The 24,340-nt window shown below is 40.5% G+C and overlaps 1 protein-coding gene and 1 long non-coding RNA gene across 26 annotated transcripts in view; one reads left to right on the top strand and one right to left on the bottom strand.

Annotated features, from left to right (window-relative positions):
- CACNA1C (calcium voltage-gated channel subunit alpha1 C) overlaps positions 1 to 24,340 on the top strand; it is a 536,805-nt gene that overhangs the window by 270,142 nt on the left and 242,323 nt on the right. The window contains exon 1 of one of the 25 annotated variants that reach the window (XM_044416971.1): positions 23,094 to 24,020. The exons of the other annotated variants lie outside the window; for them this stretch is intronic. Within the exon in view, the coding sequence (XP_044272906.1) occupies positions 23,967 to 24,020 (54 nt within the window). The 5' untranslated portion in view covers positions 23,094 to 23,966. Of the gene's footprint in view, positions 1 to 23,093; positions 24,021 to 24,340 lie in introns of those variants that run through there. 25 annotated transcript variants of the gene reach the window in all.
- LOC123016512 lies at positions 4,314 to 12,032 on the bottom strand. Its single transcript, XR_006413451.1, has 2 exons — positions 9,177 to 12,032; positions 4,314 to 4,560 (listed from the first exon to the last, which is right to left on the bottom strand). It is a non-coding gene; the product is annotated as an uncharacterized LOC123016512 (long non-coding RNA).

The raw sequence follows: 24,340 nt of genomic DNA, 5'->3' as shown, positions 1-24,340 counted from the left end.
TGGAGGGGAAGAGCTGCATTCTATTTACTTTCCAGTTTACTGAGCAAGTCAGATAGAAGCTGTGGGAGGTAGAAAACCAATGGAATGTTGACTGGGATTGTCTTCTCAAAGTTGCTACTGTTCCTTTGAGGCATAATGAGACACTCCCTCTTAGAGCACCATTCCCCATCAGCCAGTAAAACATCAGCAGAGAAGTGCACAAGTTTAGCACACGCTGGAGTGTCTCATAGTGGGATGGCGTAAATTGGTGTACTGCAACAGCAGGGGATTGGACCTGATAGCTTTCTTGACCCCTTCCAGCTCTATCATTCTATGATATAAAAATGTCATGATAAAACTAATGTGAAGAAATCTGGGATAAAATAGCAGAAATGATGCAAGCAAAATGGTTCGGCATAAGTAGCAGTAAGTCAGGCATCTATGATGTCAGCAAATGTTCCTTGTATAAATCCTATTCCTCCAACCCCAAACATGGTTTGTGGGAGCAAGAAAAAGTGTTGGTATTTAACCCCCCCCCCCAAGCACACAATGATTATTATCTCTGCTGGCCATATTTAGCAGGCATGACTGCTGCATAAAAGAAGGTGAATAATGTCTTCATCACAGATACTACAAATCTTTCAGTTCAAGTGTGACGTTTTGGCGGCACCCATTAATCCAAGCTGTAGACTGAGTAACTTTAAACAACAATGAAAAATGTCAGAAATTATGTCCAAAATTGCCTGGTATGCATCTATATTATCATTGCTGTTTCCTTCTGTTAATTAGCTGTCATGAGTACACAGTAACAACCTGCCATTTAATAGCAAGTTAAACGCTTTCTCTAAAGGCTTGGGAACACCTTGATTTGAGATAGTATGCTATTATTTGTAAGCATTACCAGAAGCTATACAGAGATCAGGAGAGAGGGAGAGTCCATGGGGGCAATATTAGCTGACTGTTCCAGCATTTCAAAGCTTTAACAGCCACAAAGGACAGCATGTATAACCACCACAGGACTGTGCTCCTTTCTCTGGCTGGAAAAGGCACCCTGTGATCTCCAAATGTCTGGTCTGGCTTTAAATGCAGCAGCCAGGAAGGTCAAAGTCTGTAGCAGTAATGAATCAAGAATGGAAAACTCAGTGAGGTTATGTGAACAGGGCCAGTATTGAATGTTGGCTTTGTCAGGTACTTGATGAAGCCCTGCCTCAGCAGAAGTTGACTCCAACCCCTGGAGTGCTCTGGCCAATCCTGTCCTGCACTCACTACCTGTTCATCTGCCCTCTCTGAGTGAGCAAACAGCAACAGATGCAGCTTCTGTTTGCCTTGCCATCTCCCTATACCTGGCTTTGCGGATTGGGTCTGCAGGAATAGAGGATATGAAGAGGTAGAAACACTGAGGCCATCTTGTCCAAAGCTCTCCAAAACTTAGACCTAGGTCCTAGGTCAAAGGGCCAGGAGAACAGAAGATGGGCAAGTGATAATGTAGGCAAGTGCCCAGAAACAACATGCATTTTTTTTTAACAAGGCTGAAGTATTATCATCCTGAATATTGTCTTCCTTTTGAATTTAATAGTGGACTGAAATACACAAAAATGCATGCTAATCTTTCCCAGCTTGTTGCCCTTCACATGTTTTTGATGATAACTCCCTGCTGGTATGACCTGTGATAATGGGAGTGTAAGCCTAAGCACCAGGTTGAATCAGTTTTTGTGGGTCCACTGTTGTTTTTGTAACAACAGATAAACATGTCCACTCCTTTGGTAACTTTCTTCAGTATTTTTTCAGTAGTTTTCAGAGTAACAAAAATAGCATCTGATGATTTTAAGTCTATCATGCAAACCTTTCCTCTAGAAAGCATAGTGTCAGATAGATGCAGAGTCATTTCCTTGCACTTTTCAATAATCACTAATGGAGCTTCCTAATTTTGCTTTGAGAGAATCCTTACTTTGTGTTTGGATTTTAATATGCCATGACGCCACTGTATTATTTCAGCACTTTGAAACTTCTGCTGCTCTAGTCTTTTTACAAGCTAAAAAGTAATGAGGAATGGTTCCTTTCCCTCTCCAAAAAGAATATCTTGGAGTAGATTGCATTGCCACAAATGAAGCAAAAATGAAAAGTAGGTGCATTGCTTAAGGATCCTCTTTTCTAGTTTATTCTGTGGAAGCAATTAAAGGAAAGACAACATTAGTCTTGAGGTAAAACTCATCATACATCTAGAAAATCTTACTAATTGATGGAAAAAATAGAATACACAGACTACAATCCTCTACCCGCTGTTGAACTCAGTGTGACTTATTTCTGAGTAGACATGCACAGAATTGCATTGCCATGGCTCACTAGTGCTCCATAGAAGGCTTCCATTGTGCTTTTCCTTTTTTATCCTTTGAACAGCCCTTTATTTGGGCTGTTTTATTGATGGATGTTTTATTTGCATTTTGTTTGTTTTTGATCTAAAAGTGACTTGGAAAAATAAAAATATATAGTTGTAATGCGTAGGAAAATTTCACTTGAACCCCAGAGATTCTGCCCTGTTTGCAACATCTGTTATTATTTGGGCCATACTCTTATCAGAGCTTCATAGTCACAGCAAGACAGGGCGGATCTACTTTGTGCTAAGTAGAATAAAATAATAATGATTTTGTACCTAGGATACAAACAAGAAGCAAGAAGAAACATTTAATTATGTGGCCTGTATAAATTATGGAAATTAAATTACTATATTGTTCTGGCTTGTCTGGAACTGAAGTCTGGACTCAGCTCCCTCTGCTGACAAGCAGTGTGATTTACCATGCAAGTGCTTGCAGGACCAGGAGCGCACCTGTAAGTACTTGGGAGGATTGGCGCCTATGTGTCATGAAGCACAGCTGAGAGCTCTGGAAGGCTCTATAAAAGGCTTTCCTGTGGTACTTAAGTTTACTATAGTAGTAAGGGTCTTTGTGGTAGCTATGTCATGTCTGGTTGTTCCTTCTGAAGTTTCTTTGAGCCTGAACCTGCCTTGGTAGGTACCTCTTGGCTTTTCTGACATTGCCTTACTCTTGATCCTGTTTCACCTTGCTGGTCTTCAGACTCAAATTGTCTCTGATGCTGCTTTACCTTGCTAGTAACTGACAGCTGGTATTTGGGCTTTGCCTCTCATACCCTGCCAAGACCTTCATATCACTTCAGTGCCCCTGGTCCTGGTGTTGCACTCATAGATGCTGGCCTCCTCAGTCTAGTCATTGGCATGTATTTTGCATAACCTTTACACCTAGTCATTGGAATGAGAAAGAAGTAATGAAGAATCTTCAGTTTCTTAACTACCAAAAATCTGTGGTTTCTGACGTATCCACAGGCATTGCTTATGTACTTCTAAGTTGATATTTGCCAAGGCTGCTCTTTTAAAGAAACAAGGGAAAAACAAAATAAGTTAACTTCTAAGGATATTGATTTATATGCACAACCTTGGCTCTGTATACATAGTTGCTATGTAATGTGTGCATTAAATGTGTCTTCTGGTGTGTAATGCAAGCTTATCTGTGTATGCATGCACACACAGAGCTTTTTTTGGTGGTATTATATGCAGAACTATGACCACCATGTTATTATATGAATGTTTCCTGTGATGGCCTCAGTGCCACCTGTCTGGACTCAACTGTTCTCACACAGAAATTAAAGTAAAAGTGATCACAGAGAACTAGAATGTAGCAAAGGAAAGTGAAGCACAGCAATAAATATAAATTCATTTGCCTGGAGTTTTGTATGATTCTTACTTGATCATAATTTCATTGTCAGGGCAAACTTATTGAAATCATGTTTTCCTTCCAAGCTTACCAACTTCCCCATGACAACACCCCTATTAAACTCATGAGGTATACCAACAACATCTCCATTCTTATGCTAGGTTTTCCCTGTGTCCTTAGTTTCAAGTTCCCTCTGAAGTACTTGAACACTGCTTGACTCCTGTGTTCTGCTCCATCTACATCTTCTCTATGCTTTCTAGGACTCATTATTAATATATTTAACACTATATTCTCTTTGTTTCTCATGTCACCCTATTGTTTCTGAAGCATACACACACACACACAAAATAAAAATAGAGCTCTCTGAACTTGGCTGATTCTGCATTTTCAGTTTTATAACTATTTCTGGAGTGGCACCCTGTGCTTATAATTGCTGTGAGGAAAGACTTTGCATTTTGATCTAAATGTGATAAATAGTTCTAATAAGAAAACTTTTGTGCATCTGCTTGTGGTATATTGTTCCCAGAAATGAATGAATAATATTGTCTTTTGACAATGTTCTCTGAACAGTGTTTTCATCCAATTAAGCATAAATATTTTCACAGACTCTGATTTCTGTCAACATTTATTAGGCAAAATTTCATTTCTTCTTTGATTAGTTTGTATGCATGTTACTTAATGTGATACTGCTTTGCAGCACAATGTCACTGATAGATGTATCAGAGTTTTATAATGATGGCTGCTGGTTGTTAAGGGAGACATAAACCATGAGACGATATCTTGATTGGGCCAGGAGCTTCATGATTCAATCAGTGGTGTCCTTCACACTCTTTGGGGAACCAGTTGTCATGGCATCCTATGGAGAGGATAGGGACCACATATAAGATGGAGACCAAGAGGTACATACTACATAGCATACTCCAGATCTAAAAAAAAAAAGAACTTCAGCTGGAGCAATAGAATGGTTGCCAAACTTCAATCTTTTGCTCTGATGCACTGCTGCTTTGGGGGCTCCACTGTTGGCTTGTATTTTCATGCTCACTTCAACAGGGAGGACAGCATGAAGAAGTGCATGTGCAGAATTCCTCTGTGCATTGAGGTATGTGGTACATAAAAAAGCTCCAATTGTACATCAGACTGTAAGTGGAACACTGGGTATGGGTGCTATAGAAAATGAAACCAGATGCTGGAGCTTTGGAAAAAAGAAAGTTTTTATTTGTTTACACATGCCTGCACTTCACTTGATCTCCTACTGATTATTTAACACTTGATGACACTCAGCAGAATGTGTGAACAATATACACTGCATTGTGTTTGGAATATTGTGATTCTATTTTCCTTTCTAGGTGCTCTGTCAAATGAACACTTAAAATTAAGAGATTAATTAATCTGGCCATGAGCCATTGATACAGGTCTGGGATTCTTTTGATATATTGCCCGCTTTGCTGCCCAATAGTCTGTGTTTTGAGCTGGTGGCCCTAAACTGGCAGATAATGTTGGCTTACTGAGCTGCATCTCCCTCCCCAGTATGCAGCAACTCAGGATTCCTAGGTGATATCAGAGCATTAACTCCATTGATATAGACAGATCACTACTTAATAGAATGGACTTCAACTAGGCTTCAGTTCTCATCAAACTCAGCCAACATGTCCAGTGGTCAGGACTGTTAGGAATGATATCTGATGGGCAATATGGGGGAGAAGTCTGTGATAGAATATAAATCTACTGGGACTTCTAATCTCTGCAAGGGTAGAGGGAGAATTAGGATGGTCCATTTTCAGAGACTCTGGAATCCAGATAGAATCTTGACTGCTGTAGCAGTTGCTCTTGCTGTTATGGCTAGTGGTTCTGTGGAAGCCCTAGTAGTACTCTGGAAAAAGGGAATGACTTGGGCAGTTCTTCCACTTGAGTTCTTCCAGGCTAAAGCTCAGTCAGAGGAGGAGTTGGGGAACTGGATCCAGTTTTCAGTATTGAAACAGCATTATTTTGAATCTGCAGAACCTGAGCCAGGACCCTTGTGGCATCTTTTCCCTTGTCCCATTTGCTGAGGGGTCATGCATCTACTGCTTTACCATACCTGCTGACCAGCTCATGGAGCAAGGCAGGTTGGAAGAAAGGAGAGAAAGTTCTCTTTCAACAAAGGGTGGGGGGTTGGTCTTTTAAAGTTTCACACTCTTTATGTGAAGGAACGATTTGGGTAGGGTTTGGGTGGATGGACGGTTTCAAAACCTCAGTTCACCACCGCCCTTAATTAGACAAGTTGTTTACTTGGACTTTTCCTTGGTATTGTACCTATTGGCATGCCTTGCCTTTTGTGGTGTATGGACTCCAGAACATCAAAGCAGGCTACACTCAAATTCATTAGATTTTGGAAGAGCTAGAAATGAAGTGATTGGGCAGATTGTGGGGAAAGACCTATAACAAATCTGAGCTTGGGCTAAGGCAATGGCAAACAACTCTTACTTCTCAACCACCATTGCATCATCGCAGTGTGGACAACTGAAGCATTTCTGAGTTTTATGGGGCTTCATTACATTACACCCCTCAGAAACCCACTGTGCCCAATTTGTACAACACTTTGCTGATTAAGTAGTTCTCTTCCAAAAAGGTTCAGCTTCAGAGCATTCAGCAAGCTTCCCTGTTGCAAATGTTACTTCTGTGCATGGGGCAGGGGGTGGGTGGTGATGATGGGGCCAGGGCCATCAGACATAGGCTTGCTTTCTCTGTCCACATGATGTTAATTGCACAGAGACTAATAACTGCACTGTATTGTAGTATTTTAAATATTAGTATTATTTTTATATTTTAACTGTTTTATGACATTCTACTATTTTAGTTGTTTGTAATCCATGTAAAGATCATTAGTTATTGTGTAGATTAGGAAAACAAATTGAGAAGGGTTGATGAAGAAAGCTAAATCTGGATGAGTGTTGTGCTGGAAGTCTTTTATTACCTTATAACTCATCTATCCATTATCATTGATAAGAAAAGGACAAATAGCAGATGTCATGTTGTTTGTTATTGGTAACACCTCAGGAAGCAGAGAGCAGATAACAGATTTTTCCATGGGTTGTTTGGCTCTAGTGCACAATTGCTTTGTAGAGTGCTTGCTAGTGATGTGACCATATGACACATACCAGAAGAAACAAGGAAGGAGGGTTATTTATGTAACACCATGGTAAGAAATTATTGCCTGACAGGCTGTGATGCCATGAACACTTGAACCAAGTGCCAGAAGTTGAAGTAGATGAAGTAACAACATAGTAATGAAGAAGACTAGAGGTGGGGGCAGGAAGAAAATTTGGATTGGGAATGTCAGAAAACAATCAGCTTCTTAGATGCAAATTCTGAGGCAAGTGGAAAAGTTGGGTATCTGTTTAAAGTAAGTGTCAAGGACCAAAACTCATTAATTTGAAGCCAAGTGAGAGAATCCCTGGAGGCCTCAGTCAGTGTAATGACAGAAGGAAATACGACACTGGAGAGGTAGGTAAGCACAACATAACCCAGACAACTAATGGCTGTACCATATTCAAACCCTCCTTGCCTATGCAGATTTGGTGGTTTCCTGCCCTCAGTCTCTAGATACTGTTTTAAATGCCAGATTCATCCAAAATAAGACCTCCCTGGTTCACAATTTAACAGTGGATGAGGCAGCCAATCTAGCATATTACAGAGACCTGGGTGGTTTAGCTCCTCCCTCGTGTATTTGGTCTAGTATCAGGTTAGACTTAAAATCTGGGAGGATTGTTGTGGTCTTTAGGAATTCAGTCTCTCTCGAGGTTGCCTGCCCATCTGTCTACTGTTTGGCATGTTTTCATCTTGAGTTGCACCAATGGGACATATTAGGGATTCTGCTAGTAGTGAGGGCATCAAAGAAACATCTTGTTGCTGCTTTTTTGCCATCCAGTGGAGCTTTTCAGGAGCTTATTCAATGCTGGTCCCAAGGTCATTTTAGACACACCTAAAGTCTGCTGTGGCACAGTGGTTTAAACTGCTGTGCTGCTGGGCTGGTTGATCGAAAGGTCACCGGTTCGAATCTGCACAATGGGGTGAGTTCCTGTTGCTCCATCCCAGCTCCTGCCAACCTTGCTGTTCGAAAGCATGCAAAAGCAAGTAGATAAAAAGGTACTACTTTGGTGGGCAGGTAACAGCGTTCTGTGCACTTCAGTGTTTAGTCATGCCGGACACATGACCACGGAGACTGCGGACAAACGCTGGCTCCCTTGGCTGGGAAATGGAGATGAGCACCGCCCCCTAGGGTCAGGCATGACTGGATATAACATCAAGGGGAAACCTTTACCTTTACCTTAAAGTCTGCTGTAATGTATTTGCTAGGTACTTCCAAAATAAAAAGTTCATCCACCAGGACATAGATTCCAATTTTTTGGCAGTTGCATTGAGTGAGGTATCCAGAGGACAGCCTGGTCCAGTTCCATTGGATGAGTTTCAGTTAGTTCAGCTTGAGAATGTTGACAAGATGCTTGGACAAGTTTGTGCAACCACATCTATATTCTTTTCCGTTCTCGGCATGTAAGCTAGCAGAGAAGGAGCAACTGTCTGTGCCAGGGTGGTGATCAATGCCTATAGTCATGGAGGTAATAGTTCCATGATGCCTAAAAGAGGTGGAGGTGAGATCACTCCTGGAGAAAACTTGTCTGGACCTGGAAGAACTTAATAAATTTAGGCTGGTGGTAATTCTTCTCTTCTTGGACATGTTCTTCAAGTGGTTGGTGGCCAACCAGTTCCAGGAATTTTTGGATGAAACTGAATATGTGAATCCATATGAGACAGGGTTCAGGCCAGGCTTTGATGAGAAACCATTAAGTCTCTCTGTATGGTCACCTTTTGATATGCTTGGACCTCGCAGTGGCTTTTCATATATCATGAGAACCTGCTGGAGCATGGATGGTTGGCTCCCAAAGGTGGTACTTAAGGAATATTGCTCAGCTCTATGGATTCTCCAGCATGGGATTTCTTAGGAGTTGTTAAATAGCGTGGGAAAAAAGACCATGTACATGAAACTGCAGAGTAAGATCATCTGAAGTTTTGGACTATGTTCCCATCAGTACACTGATCACATGCACCTCTATGTCTTCTGCACATCTTCTGCAGGTACAGCTGTATATATACTAAATTAATTCCTGTCTGGAACAGTGCTCTGGATGAAAGCTAACAAACTAAGCTCAATCCAGTCAAGACTGAGCCACTGTTGGTGGGTGGTTCCTCTGACTGAATAGAAGTGTTCAGCTTGTTCTGGATGGGATTGCTCTCCCTTTACAGGAGTAGATTCATAGCTTCAGGGTCTTCCTGAAACCATCTTTGTCAAGTAGCCTCTGTGGCTCAGAGTGCCTTCTACTTACTTTGGCTGGTGGCTCAGCTATGCCTCTATCTAGACAGGGATATCCTGGTTTCAGTAACCTATGCTCTGATAATCTCTGAGTTAATGACAGTAATATGCTCTGTCAGACTGACCTTTGAAACTGTTGAAGTTGTAACTTGTGCAAAATGCAGCAGCCAGGCTGATAATGAGAGAAAAAAGGTCTAAGTACATAACATTGGTTCAGGCCTGTTTACATTGACTACTGGTACATGCAAGCCTATTCAAGGTGCTGGTTTTAACCTTTAAAGCACTACATGGCTTGGAGATGTAATGCTTGATGGAATGCTTCTCTTACCTGAGTCTTCCTGGGCAGTAGAATCAACATCTGGCCCTTTCCTCATCTTACTACCTCCTCCAAGGGAGGCTTAATTGGTGGCAACAAGGAAGAAGGCCTTTTCTGTGATAGCCCCCAAATTATGAAATGATTTCCCCACTGAAGCCCACCTGGAGCTATTGCTGCAATCTTTTCAGCCCCAGGTTAGGACTGCTGTTAATGCCAAGACTTGAACAGCACTGTGGGAGGTACTGTCAGATTTATTTTAGGAGGCTGAACTATATAAGCCTGAATTGTTAAAGTTCAGTTTTAAATGTTAATGATTTTGATGTTTTATTGCCATTAATATTTTATATAGCATTTTATTGTATTAATTTTTGTATTGTGCCCTGACAGCTTTAGCTTTAGAATAGAAATAAAATTAATAAATATTAGTAATGCAGAACACTATATTTCCATGGAATTGATTCAAATACCTAATTCTCACAATGAGTGAACCTCAATCCATTATTTCAGTAATCAAACTGGTCCATTGAAAATTGTCATGTATTCTATACAAGAAACACAATATTTGACTGATAACCCTCAGGCATACAAACAATTTGAATAGGGGTTCTTTGCAATTTCAAAATGTTAATAATTGTGAGAGCTCTTTCCTTTCTTCCCAGTTAAACCCACACTTGGAGAAACCTTCCATCATCTCTTACTTATGCCCATTGTTGCATTCTCCTCTTCAGCCCCATTTCCCCATTGATTCTCAATGGGATGCAAACTACCCCATAATAAACCTCATTCTTAGATTCCTTTTTTCCATGGTACATCCCTTATATAAAGATTGTATCACTTCTGCTTACATGGAACCATTCCACCTGAAGAAGTTAAAATGCATGCATCAGAGAAGTGTCTAAGTTTTTGAATTATGCTGTTAGGTGGTATTTTCATTCCCCCTCCCCACATGCATTAGCTTTATTGTTGGATGTATATCAATTTCAAATGGAGTAGCAATTTAAATTTCTACTACATAAAGCTGCTGTATGTACAGAAACTTATTTCTGTGCAAAAACATGGACAGCCCTTGTTGTATTACAAATGAAGGTTGCTTCAGAATGGGATATCAATCATAACTTTTGAATTCTGGGCCTAAAGAAATTAAAATTCTAATATTCACCATTAAATTAAAAATGCATTTTAGTTATTCTTTGGACTGGATTCAGCATGAATCATTATTTGGAAAACTGATATCCCAATTTTATTGCTTATGCTAAATACCTGAGCATCCCAAAACACTTTAGAATTGACATGGTAGCTAAAAACCAGATATTATTATTATTATTATTATTATTATTATTATTATTATTATTATTATTATTTGCCTGCTTCAAAAACAAAGGTGTTACTGTAATGGGATGCAGCATTTGCTCAACAGTGCAGGAATTTACCATTCAACTAAGAAAGTAGAAAACTAATTCTAGTTGAAAGCTAAAAAATCAAAAATTAAATTGTTAGAAAATTAGCACAACATTCTCAGTCTAGAAAACCACTTTTTCTGAATTGTTTGTGTAGTGGCTTTAAAAATTTCCCATCCCATTCATACTTGAAATTGCTTTTAATAAAGGAAGAAGCTGCTGAAGTGGTAGACTTTTCTAGTATGACTTGTTTGTTTTATGTGAATAGTGGTTTTTTAATCACTCTTGTTAGGTATTCTATGACCAGATAATTTATAGATAATTATTGTTACTTGTTTGAAACAAGCACAGTAAATAACAGATGAAAAATTAATAGTTTTGGTTTGTTCATTCTTCCATTCATTTTTCTTTTACTCCACACCAGGTGTTTGTTTAAATCAGATAACAGATGAGATGATTTGCAATTTAGAGACAAACCTATGTATATACAGTTACCTTTCTTAAAAGCTATGCTGGATCAGACCAATGGTCCATCCAGTCCAATACTACTTTCAAATACTGACAAACCAGCTGTCCAGTTCCAAAACCTGGGAAGACATTGATGCACAGAAAAATTTGCAAACACTCCTGGCCAGTATCTTTAAGTCTGTAAGCATAGGAGGAATAAGGAGAGGTGCTCCTAGAACAAAGATGCCCTTTGAGAACCTGCACATTCTTGGACAGCACTCACCTAGCACACTGTTCTCCACCCTAGCTCAGTGCATGTTTTGCTTTCTCCCTTTCTTCCCTCCAATTTATGTGTTTTTTCTCTCAACTCATTCTTCCCTCCCTTCCCTAGTGCTTATTTCCCTTGTGCATTACCTGGGAGCAGCAACACCTTTCTCTTCTGATAGCACACTTGAACACTTCTATTTAGAGAAGCTGCAGTCATACATGCTGTGTTTATTTGCTAAGTGTGCCCCTAAGCCAGTGGTGGCGAAGCTATGGCATGCGTTCCGCAGTGGGCACGCAGAGCCCTCTCTGTTGGCAGGCGAGCCAAGTTGCTCCAGCATCGCCCCAGCAGCCGAGCATCAGCTAACAGCACACACAGGGGCCATGCACATGCTTGGAAAGGAGTAGCGGAGCCAGGCGATGGCGTCACATGCTGCGACTCATTAGCCACGACTCGTCTGAGCTTTCACATGGCTGGTCAGTGTGCTGCCAAGGAGAGAGAGAGAGTTGCTTGGACTGGCTATGAGATTTAATGCATTTGTTTTTTATTAACACAAGATTTTAGCTTTGAGTTTTCTTATGAAAAATTGAAATTTAACATTAAGATTTAGCAAAGAGAATAAAAAGCTGTTTGTGTCACTGAAATCTCTGTTACTGTGTTTTCTTTTAAGACAAAATATGTTAATGTATGAGTTGTTTTTTTCTAAACTTAAAACCTCAGTATTCAGGTTTTATTGCAGTGTTGGCACTTTGTGATAAATAAGTGTGTTTTGGGTTGCAGTTGGGGCACTGAGTCTCTAAAAGGTTCGCCAGCACTGTCCTAAGCCCTTATGACCATCTAGAGGGTGTCTGGGGAAATAAAAATGCCCCACTAACTGCAGCTTTCTCCACAGTGCTTCAACCTGCTTTAAAACTTAGAAGACAACAATGACAACAGTGACAAAGAAATAGTAGTGAAAGGGGGAAACAGAAATAATGTTGGAAGAAATAAGGGGAGGGGAGGTGACATTTAGGGACCCTCTGAGCCGTGATATCTCAAACCAGTGGTCTTCCTTTCACAACACCATTGAAAGCTGTTCTCAGTCAATACAGCTACTGTTTTATTCATTTTAGCCTTTTTATTTAGATACAGAATGATTGGAGTCAAATAGCCTTAGAATGATTTCTCTAATTGAAGACAACTTGGATGAGATAGTTCATGCTAACTCAATAGGTTCCAAATTGGAACACCTTGTTAAACACAAATGAGAAACTAAAATTTTATTTAATCGATTTGATGCTTTGAGTGCACTCAGTGGAAAATTACAGTTAACTGTTTCTATGTTTTATTCCTTTTAGTAGTTGTTGGTATCTTATACATTTTAAAAGTATAAAAAGCCAGCATGTTTTTGATTTCTCTCTGTGTCATTTGCATCCTATTATGTTGAATGTACATGCACACAACCAGACAGAAATGCTTTACTAACGTGGCTGCACATATATTTATTTGTGTATGAATCCCCATGTTACTGATACATAGCCTTATTCCTGCTAAGTAGCAAGAAGGATCTGTTTTACAAACTTATAACTGCAGTCTGTGGGAACACTGTGATAATGAAAGAATAATAGCTTTTTCCCAGTGTTCTAATTAGCACCAGTCAATCTTCATTGATGTGAAATGTGCTTCATATATGAATAAGTTGGGCATGACTCTGTTCCCAGTTACAGCTAAGGAATTTATTTCTTCTTAACTATTGGACTGTGCCAAGCTACTGTGAGGAGTCTCTGAGCACAGTTAATTTGCATCAAATCATGTGCAACACAGGAACCATGTTACTGGATTTGAACCTTGGACCTTGACTTCCTCTTCAATGGTAATAGAGGGAGCACAGCATCTATGCTTCTGAAGAAAAAATACATACAGTGGGATTCAGTGCATTGCGATGTCAAGACAGAATTTATCTTCCAATCTGTCATAATTCTATTGAGAAGGAACAGTAGCCCAACAATAGAGACCTTGTGCATGCAAAATATATGCTCAAGTTCAGTCCCTTATACCTTCAGTGTATGTGAAATGATCTGGATGCAGAGTTGGGAAAAACCTGCTATGGGACCTGGCTGGTAGTGTTATGCTAGATTAATGTGTTGCTTATATCAAGTATGGGGCAGCTTTTACTACTCATGTATTTATTTATTTGGTCATCTTTTGAACTGCCCTTCAATACAATGGTTGTGTACAATTTAAAAACCAAAATGTCACAGTAGCCACAACCAAATACATTCAACAAAACTGCAAAAGAATAGTAAAAGCTATCAAGCAAAAGATGGATCTTAGTAGCCTGGCCACAAGCCTTATCTTTCATTAATATATAGCATAATAGAATTGGACAGGACAAAAAAGACGGTCAGGTCCAATATTCTGCTCAGTGTAGGACTCCAGGATAATGGATCTATAAAACATGGCTGTCCAGCTGCATCTTGAAACCTCCAGTGTGGGAGAACCTACAAGCTCTCTAGACACTGGTTTCACTATTCTCTTCCTGTAAGTTTCAGGAAATTCTTCCTGATGTTCAATCAGAATCTGGCTCCTTGTAACTTGAACTCATCACTCCAGATCCAGATCCTTTGAGTCTGATTCTGTAGCCAACTGTGGAACAGCTGAAAGTTGTTTCATCTAACCCACTGTTAGCTAGTTTACTAATCAGGATATTATGAGGCACTCTGTCAAAAGCTTTGCTGAAGTCATAATGTGCTTTATCCACATTCTGTCAGTCCATCCAGGAAGTTACCTAATCAAAAAATAGGATCAGATCAGTCTCCTAAGACTAGTTCTTGACAAATTCATGTTGGCTTCTTGTAGTAAATGCCTTATTTCAAGATGCTTGCTCCAGAATTTCTACAGGGACTGGTCTCAGACTTACTGGCATGTACTTTCCACATTCCTGAAGGAGCGCTTACATCCATATATGCCCACCCACCCCCTGAGATCAGCGGGAGAGGCCCTTCCCTGGGAACCCTCCGTGAAGGAAATTAGGAGGGTAAGTACTCGGAGGAGGGCTTTCTCTGTGGTGGCGCCCAATCTATGGAATGTGCTCCCCAGAGAGGTCCGCCTGGCGCCGTCATTATTTGATTTTCAGCGCCAGGCGAAGACCTTTTTATTCAAGCGTCATTTTAACTGTTAATAGTATTTATTTATTTTATTTTTTGGCCAGGGTGACTTATTTTATATTGTTAACTTGTTTTATATTGTTAATTTATAGTATTTTAATTGATTTATTTGTAAGCCGCCCCAAGGCTTCGGCAAATGGGGCGGCATAGAAATTTTCTAAATAAATAAATACTCTTTTTTTCCCCTTTTTGAAGGTAGGATTGTTAGCCCTGCTGCAGTCCTTTGGCATTTCACTGATCTTCCATGACTTCTCAAAGACAATAAGACAATAGTTCTGAGAGTTCTTCTGCCAGTTCTTTTATTATTTTAGGATGCAATTCATTGGTACCTGGAAATTTGAACTTGTTTGACATATTAATTCTTACTTACATTCCCAGCTAGCTTTATTTCTAAACTTTCCTGACCCCAGAAGATGCCTTGTATTTAACGACAGTTGCATATGAAATAAGGGTTATATTCTTCCATGTCCTGAAAACAAGAAGTTAAACCTGTTTCTCTCACTATGCTGCTGTTCCAATTACTGTTGAATGTGTTGATCGGAAATAGGCAGACATGGAAGCAGCCATGCCTAGAAGGAGCATGTGGATGTATTAAGAGAAGCAGTTCTGGAAACTATAAATCCTAAACCCTGAGGGGTTAGAATGATAACAGAATTGCAGCATATGAGTAGCTCTAGATATGCTCTCCAACATCAAGAAACTTTTCAAGCAGCTATGTAGTGCCCTTTCAGATCTTTATCCTCCTTTTTTTAATCGGGAATTTTGCAGATCTCATTTTCTCCTTCCCTTACCAGCTAACCTAAGCTCATAAGCAGTGACCCTAATCATTGCCTTACATGAAATGTGCCTAGGCTGCAATATGTGCCCCACATAGAAATCCACACTGTCATAAAATGGGCTAGTGGTAGCATGTCACATGTTATAGTGCTTAAAGTTGCTATGTGTCTGTCCTCATCAATACACCCATACTTGATACAGTAATTGCATCTTAGTGTAAGGAAATAGACACCCTTCAAATTAACCATGAAAATAAGTGTTCAGGGGTGGCATCCCCTTTTACTATATCCCTGTTCATATGATCTTGCCCTAGCCCATAAGAAATTATTGATTCCTCCTGGTGTGGCTAATGCAGTGATTTGCTATGAACTATTGTCAGTTATGGAACACCCATTTCTCATGCATTGGAGAAAGCAGATAAAGCACATGGCAACCATGTTATCTTTGTTTTCTTAATCAGGAGGAACATAATATAGCAATGAATGCTAGTCTTTCTCTTTCTCTTTTCTGATCTCAAGCAGGAGTCACATACATACAACGTAATTCTTCTGTTTTCTCATGTACTGGAAACACCATGTCAGCATGTGCATACCTACTGAAATGATACAATAGCTGAGATTCAGTTCAGCACCTTCTTAGTGCAACACCCCACCTCTGGATTTCTTTTCCTAGAGTGATCCAATAACTTTTCCCATGCTGACTTTTAAGTGACACTCAGCACTTCCTCATTCTATCAGGATTTTTTGTGTTTTTGTTTTGTTTTTGTTTACTATTAAATGTATTTGTTCAGGACTTTTAATATCTTCTCTTTTTAGTTTCTGTATTGTATGGTTTCATTGCTGAGGGCTGCCTTGGGCAGCTGTTAGGAGGCTGAAAGTTAAAATACCAATAATAGATCAATAAGGAAAATATGGTTTCTTAACAAATCAATCTGGATACCTTCTTTAAGTATTTATTATATTTCTAGCCATTTTCCCCCTGCTATGCTGTACTGGCTCAGTGTCCCACAATCACCATTCTGTTTTTCTGGGAAACAACTTTTACAGGCAATTATTCCATCTGAGCAGCCTAGGACACAACATTTTCAGCCTCTGACTCCTGCTGTGTTAATGGCTTGAGAAGATTAGCCATGCGTTTTGGACTGGTTTGTAAACAGAACTCACATTTCCCTTTATAAGGTTTTCCTATAGAGTAAGAAGTCTAATTTGTTAAGTTTTCTCTGCACTTCCTCATCCAAATCTTTAATAAAAATATTGAAGAGCACTGGGCCCAGGACTGAACCCTGTGGTACCTCACTCTTTACTTCTTTCCAGTTTGAGAAGGTGCCATTGCTGAACTCTCCTTGAGTCCAATTCTGTAGCCAACTGAAGGTTGTTCTTTCTAGCCCATTTTAAGCTAATTTGCTACAATATAATCCTGCACTTAGTCTGGCAGGATTTGATCATGACAAACTCATACTGCCTTCTAGTAATCATTGAATTGTTTTCAAAATGTTTGCAGGCTGACTGCTTTGTAATCTGCTCCAGAATTTCCCCATGGATTGATGTCAGACTGACTGGTCTGTAGTTCCCATGTTCTTCTTTTCCCTTCTTGAAGATGGAGACGTTAACCCTTCTCTAGTCATCTGGCATTTGTCCCATCTTCCATGGTTTCTCAGAACAGTGGTTCTGAGAGTTTTTCTGCCAGCTTCTTTATTCCTCCAGGATGGAATTCAATAGGCCCGGGAGATTTTGAACTCATTCAAACTAATTAGGTCAACCTTTACCATTTGCCTATCATTCTCGAGCTGCCATCCTACTACTTCAGCTTGTACTTATCCTTCATCAGGAAGGTCATGTTGTTTAGTCATAAAGTCATACCTGACTCATCACCCCATGGACAACTTTCCTCCAGGCTCTCCTGTCCTCCACCTTCCCTTGGAGTCCACCTAAACCCACACCCACCATTCCAGTGACCCCATCTAGCCACCTCACCCTCTGCCATCCACTTCTCCTTTTGCCTTCAATTGTTCCCAGCATCAGGGTCTTCTTCAGTGAGTTGTTCCTTCTCATTAGGTGCTTAAAGTATTTGAGTTTCATCTTTGGTATCTGGCCTTCCAAAGTTTAGTCAGGGTTGATTTCCTTTAAGATCAACTGGTTTGATCGCTTTGAAGTCCAAGGGATTCTCAGAAGTCTTCTCCAGCACCTCAATTCAAAGACCTCAATTCTTCGGTGCTCAGCCTTTCTTATGGTTCAGCTTTCACAGCCATACATTGCAACTGGGAAACCCACAGCTTTGACTATACAAACTTTTGTTGTCAAGGTGATGTCCTTGCTTTTTAGTATGCTGTCTAGAATTGCCATAGCTTTCCTCCCAAGGAGCAAGCATCTTTTAATTTCTTGGCTGCAGGTAAGGCAATGAGAACTGGATACAATATTCTAAATGCAGTTCTACCATGGGTTTGCATAAATGGAGTTAGTTCTTGGCAATTCTACTTCATAATTATCCCTAGCATGGAGTTTTTTCGCAGCAGCTGCTCCCTGGGCCAACATTTTCACTGAACTGTCTAATACTACTGCAAGATCCTCTTCTTGTTCAATCATGGCTAGCTGAGATTCCGTCAGCCTACATTTAAAGTTAGAATTTTATTTATTTTTCAAAAACTTTTCTATCCTGCCTCCTACAAATGTCTCAGGACGGCTTGCAATAAATAAGTAGAATAAAACAAACCCCACAGCATCTGACCATTAATATACTAAGATCCCAGTTAAAATCAATTACACAATAAATAGCGGGAAAATAAAAAGGATTTTTTTTTGCCCCAACATCTATTACTTTATACTTGTTTACATTGAACTGCATTTGCCATTTTGATGTCCATTCTCCCAACTTGGAGAGATCCCTTTAGAGCTCCTCATAAATCCTTTTGATTCTAACCATTCTAATAGTTTGGTGTAATCAGAAATCTTGGCCACTTCACTACTTACTCCTAATTCCAGATCTTTTATGAATAGGTTGAAAAGCATTGGTCCCAATACAGTTAGTGATCCATAAGAGGACCCCCTTTTTACGTATAATCCATGACTACTTACATTGCTCTGGAGCTTTTGTTGAGGGACTTTGTTTACTTTGACTTCCAAAAGTATTTTGACAATGTCTACCTGGTCACCCCTATATATGTATATGTGCTTACTGATATTCTCAAAGAACTCCAATAGGTGAGACAAGACTTCCTCTAGTGGAAGCAATGCTGACTTTTTTTTCAACAAGACTTGTCCCTCTGTGTGCTTACTGATTCTATCCTGTTTTCAAGCAGTTTACCCAAATGTTAAGCTAACTGGCCTATAGTTTCCCAGATCCCCCCAGATCCCTTTTTAAAAATTGGTGTTGTATTGGCCATTCTCCAGTCCTCTGGTCCAAGGGTGGATATTAGGGACATATTAAATATTTGGTAAGGCCAGCAATTGCATGTTTGAGTTCTTTGAGAACTCTAGGATGGGTATCATCTGGAACAGGTGGTTTGCTGACTTTCGGTTTGCCCGTGAAATTGAGATTTCATCTTTTATCACTACTGTCTGCCTAATTCCTCAGAGGTGCGAGGAGTCCTCGGAGGGTGCAAGGACAGGCTATCTAGACTGGGTTCCTTCTAAGGAATCATTTCCTCACTCCTCAGAATGGCACCCTCCTTCCCCAAGACTCCCTTTCTCAATGGCACAGAGGAGCTGTCACCCAGAAGTTTAGACCCTGTTCATTGGTACCTCTCTCTGCTTCTCTCTTCATATATAATGGATTTTGAAAATGATTGTTACTAATATTGCACTTTAGTGTGCATTTCCTCCAAATGTATACAATTTTGTGTACAAATAAAAAAACTGAGTATTGTTCTAGTGTGTTGACTTTAGTACATTCACATTAAAATGCTAACTGAATTAATTTCCTCCGCATTCCTACTCTCACCCACTTACTGTATTCATATGCATTCGCCACTAACATGGGCTTGCATAGTTAGGGAAGCAGCTCCTCCACCATGGCAGTTGGTGTGCTGGTGGTCCTCTAGTTAGGTCTTCCATGAACCCTTTTGAAGGTGCTTGCTTTTTGTGACTATACATTTCAATACAGAGCTGCCTGGACCTTTTCTAAATTTGCAGATGCATTCTTAAAATTGATTTACATTCATGAAATGCTGGTAGCTATTAACTTAAGTCTAACCTACAGCTCAATGAATAATGAAAGACTTTCCTGGAAGTGAGAAGTTGCTGCTTTCAGCCAGGTGCTAACAAGCAATGGCAGCTCTATCTGCTTCTCCTTCAAAGGCTCCTGCTAAGAGAGCACTAACTATGCTACTGAAGAGTCATTCTTTATAAAGTATAAAGCAGGGGCACACATGTCCTGAGGGCCACATGTCCTGCTGCCTACCTGCCTGCCTCCCCCCCCCCCCCCCCCCCCCCCCCCCCCCCCACATACACAACCTTGCAATGTATGTGGGATTTTCTGAGTATGTTCTTTCTACCCTGCCCCCAGGCTCTGTACTGATGCTAGAAACTTAATTGGGTTTTAAATACTCCCTTTACAGCTCTCTGTAAAGAACAGGCCTGTAGTAGGGAAAAGGAGGAGGGGGTAATCTGGAGACCTGACTATGTTTAAGGGAGCAGACCACTGCTGATATACTATGCCTAAATGTAGCCATGCATTTACCCTTTTCTCTTAGAATACACTGTTTCCTGTTTCTACAACTCCTCTCACACCCTGCTCCTGATCTCCACCCTGCTGCTTTTCCATTACAGCCCCTTCACCATCCTATCCTCTAGTCTCTCCTTCTGGGGATGGCTCCTAGTATTCTTCCTCAGAGTATAGGGTATTAGGATAGAAGTGACTGGGCAAGATGACTCAGAGAACCTTGTTTTATATTATGTTGTTTATGATTGTGAGCCGCCCCGAGGCTTCGGCGAATGGGGCGGCATAGAAGTTCCCTAAATAAAATAAAATAAATATTTGCTGGCATGGAAAAGTGGCAGCAGCATGGGTGCTCCCTAAGACTATCCTCCTCACCACCTCATATTTTGCTCTGAGGTAGACCCATGATGCTATCACTGTGATGGCCTTGGAGAACAGAAATCATAGGCATTTAGCTGGTTGCCTTGCTGCATTGGTAAATACTCTTTGAAAATTTACTATAAGTTCGTAAACAATCTTCTCCACTCCAGAAAAGCAGAGACCATTCTACATGGCTGGCAAGCACACGGGCCCCAGTTCTCTTTTGTGGGTGAGGAGCTGGGCAGGGGAACAGGCAGACCTGTGGGTGGTCATAGGAAATAGAAACAGATTGTTGGCAGCACAACAGGGTGTGCAGTGTGGGGTATAAACTGCCACCTCTTTCAATTTGGTATCCAAGCCAAGAGGCTCATCTTGGTTTATGGAAGGGCTGGCCCTGCCTTAAATACAACCTCAATGTCCAACTCTATGTGTTTTCACTGGGAAACTGTTTAATAACTATAATGGGCAAAGTGGCTTTGTCCCCTATTTGCTTCAAAGTTAGCAGAAATTATGTTAGAAACATAGAAACATAGAGCGAGTCAGAGGGGGCCTCCCGGGCCATCTAGTCTGACCTCTGGCACCAGCCGGCTCCGCTCACGGCATGCCCACCATGTGGACGTCCAGCCTATCCTTGAACACCCACACTGATGGGGCCTCAACGACCTCTCGTGGAAGCCCATTCCACACCCTCGGGGTCCTGACTGTCAGGAATTGCTTCCTGGCATCCAAACGGAATCTTGGTTCCCTGAGCTTTGCTCCGTTGGAGCGTATCCTGCCTTCCTCTGCAGGGGAGAACAGGTCTCTACCCATCTCCATGTGACATCCCCTCACATACCTGTATGTCACCAACATACCCCCTCTGAGTTTCCTCTTCTCCAGGCTGAAGAGACCCAGTTCCCTCAGTCTCGCCTCAGACCCCATCCCCTGCAAACCGGCCACCAACCTTGTGTTGTAGATGATGACATGCCCTCTGCTCAGAGGCCTTGTATTATTGACTGGATGTAGATTATGATTGTAAGTGACCATTACATTGTGACTTGTCGGTTTCTGCTACTGGAGAATAAACAGTGTTTGTCCAATTCCCAAAAGCATCATGTTTTCTCTGAAGATCTGCTGCAGAATTTCTTCCCCAGACAGTAATTTCTACATCGCTATTTCCAGCAGAGATTCAGTCACTGCATGGCATAGCTATTAGAAAGCTAATACTCATTATATGATGTGTTGCTGACTCCCATGTTGCATTTCTTCTGCTGATATAATCCTTTCCTCATTAATTAATTCCAAAGAGATCTAGGCAGTTTCTCATCAGCCTGCCCTGGCCTATAAGGTTCTTTATTATGGAAGCAGATAACTGATTAATCATTAGGCTTTAAAAAGAGATTTCCAGAGTGGTGAAATTCACTGTAATTCACCAGCCTGGCCTGTACCATTGCCAAAAGTTTCAGCCTCCCAATAACATCAAGGGCTTTAACAAAATGAGACCCGCTAGTCAGCAGGCAACACATGCTGATGTAAGAACCTTTCTAACTAAACTAAACATAGATTTAATTACCAGTTTTATGTCATACAGAGTCAGTGCCTCTAAATTTTTTATGTCATGTGCCAAACAATGCTGTTGAAAAGATATAAGGAGAAATGGCTGCTTTTCTTTATATATGTATTAGTTAGACTGTTGGACTGGGATTCAGATCCAGGTTTTAATCTCCATTTAGTTGAGATCTGGGTGACCTTGGGCCAGTCACTGACTCTCAGCCTAGCCTACCTCTCAGGATCATTGTGATGATAAATAAAGGGGGAGGGATTATATAAGTCACCTTGGATACCTTGTAGGAGGAAAGAAGTTGAGATAGAAGTGGAACAAATTGTGTGTGTTTTAAATTTTGCATTTTAAATTTTATAGTGTTTTAACATGATTTATTTTCATTGTTATTTTTAATGTGCTGTTGTGAACCATCTAGAGAGCTTCAGCAATTAGGCGACATAAATAAATAGTCAAGAATCTGTTTTATGTGTTTCCCTTGTATTGACCATTGGGCTGCATTTTAATGGGAGGTAAGGACCAAGATATTAAGCACAGAAGAGATGAATAAGAAAGAGGGTTTTGGAAGGGGTAAAAGAAGGGAGTGGCAGTATGTTGTTCTGGGTAGATATTTCAGGCAAAAGGGGAAGGCAGAGAGAAAAGAGACATATTTATGTATTTCAAATTATCTATAGTCTGCTGTTCAGCCAGAAAGGTTTCCAGAATAACCTACATGTAAATAAAACAAGGCTATTCCTAGCTTTAGGCTTATGATCTAAAAAGGCATGACACAACACTGGGGAAAGAAAAAGCAAAAGAAAATACAGGTACTAATTCTTAAATATAAAGCTCACAAGAACATACGAAACTGCTTTACACTGAGTTAAGCCATTGGTCCATTTAGCCCAGTATTGTCCGCACTGACTGAGAGCTGCTCTCCAGAATTTCTAACAAGCCCTACCTGAAGATGTCAGGATTCCATTTAAGATCTTCTGCATGCAAAACCTTCAGTTCAGCACTATGCTATTGACCCCCCCCCACCCCCGTTATAGTGATGAAACATACTGTAGCTCTAATCTTGCTGGTGGCCTTATCATAACTAGGGGGAATGGAAACAACTCAATGAAAAGGCCAAAATTCTCTAGTGTCTCAGCTGAGTTGATAAGGCAGCCCTGCTTCCTGTCTTTCTCTCTTCTACAGACTTGGAGTGGTTGAAGGTGGTAGAACTGGACAAGTCACAGGGATACAATTTTACTTTATTATATCTTAATCTGGACAATATCCAAAGTTGGATGGGAACTAAAAATTAAAAATAGCCATGGAGTGCTTTAAAGTAAGGAATTTGTACTAGATGTGGTAGGAGATGGGAAGCTAGTTTAGGTCTCTGAGAGGAAGCATCATATGTCTGGAACAACACGAGGCAAAGGATTTTCAAACGGAAGCTTTGAAATTTGGATAGACATAAGTGCATTGAAGTGTGACAGGATAAGGCCAAAGAAGAAGTTGCAGTAAAATGCTTAAGTCAGCCTTCTCCAAGCTGGTGTCCTCCAGATGTTTTGGACTCTAATTCTCAGTATTCCAGACCGTTTACAATGCTGGCTTCTGCTGATTGGATTTGAACTACCAAACACCTGGCGAGCACCAGAGTGTATTATTCTTTGCATTATTGCATGTATATATTTCCTTTTTCCCTTTGAAACAAACTCAAAATAGCTTACACTGTCTCTTCCATTTTCTGTCAATGAATCTGTAAAGTAGGTTAAGATAAGAGCCTGTGACTGGTCCCAAGTCAATCTTTGAGCGTTATGGCTGAGTAGGGACTAGAATTTGAATTTCTTGAATTTCCCAGTCCAACACACTAATGAACACATAATAGTGGCTTTCCTGTGAAGTAGGACAAGAACCATAGTTTGGGGGCGGGGGAATATTAGAAGTTCAGACCTGGTATTTAGTGCCACACATCTAACAACCATTTGAATTCAATCTCCGTCTTCTGAACTGGATTTAGGATCTGTCTACAGCCACCAGACAAGGAATGTCAAATCTCCATTTGATGAGTGGTCTGCTTTTTTCTCCCAAGAGTGGTCTGGTATGTGGTCAGGGTGCCAGCTTATATGTAAACTGCCTGGTATTATGAATTTCCAGTATCTACTGTATAGGGAAATTTGCCGTGTTTCTAAGGGATGCAGTTATAGACTAGGACAAGTCTAGGAGAAATTGATATCACTAAGGTAATGCTATTATAATGTGCAATTAAGCCAAAGATATTTTATTTTGAGCCAAATTCATTTCTGAGTATCGTTTGTACTTTCTACGCTGTAGCCTGCCCCCTTTGCCTCATTCCTGACTTAACCAATCTGTGATACCATATGCTATTTTGGTAGTTATTTTCCATCAAGTGCAAGGATA

This window comes from Varanus komodoensis, unplaced genomic scaffold (assembly GCF_004798865.1).
Source record: "Varanus komodoensis strain SLA01 unplaced genomic scaffold, ASM479886v1 scaffold85, whole genome shotgun sequence".
Taxonomy (NCBI): domain Eukaryota; kingdom Metazoa; phylum Chordata; class Lepidosauria; order Squamata; family Varanidae; genus Varanus; species Varanus komodoensis.
The sequence above is the reverse complement of the archived record's forward strand: the minus strand, read 5'-3'. Positions and strand labels throughout refer to the sequence as shown.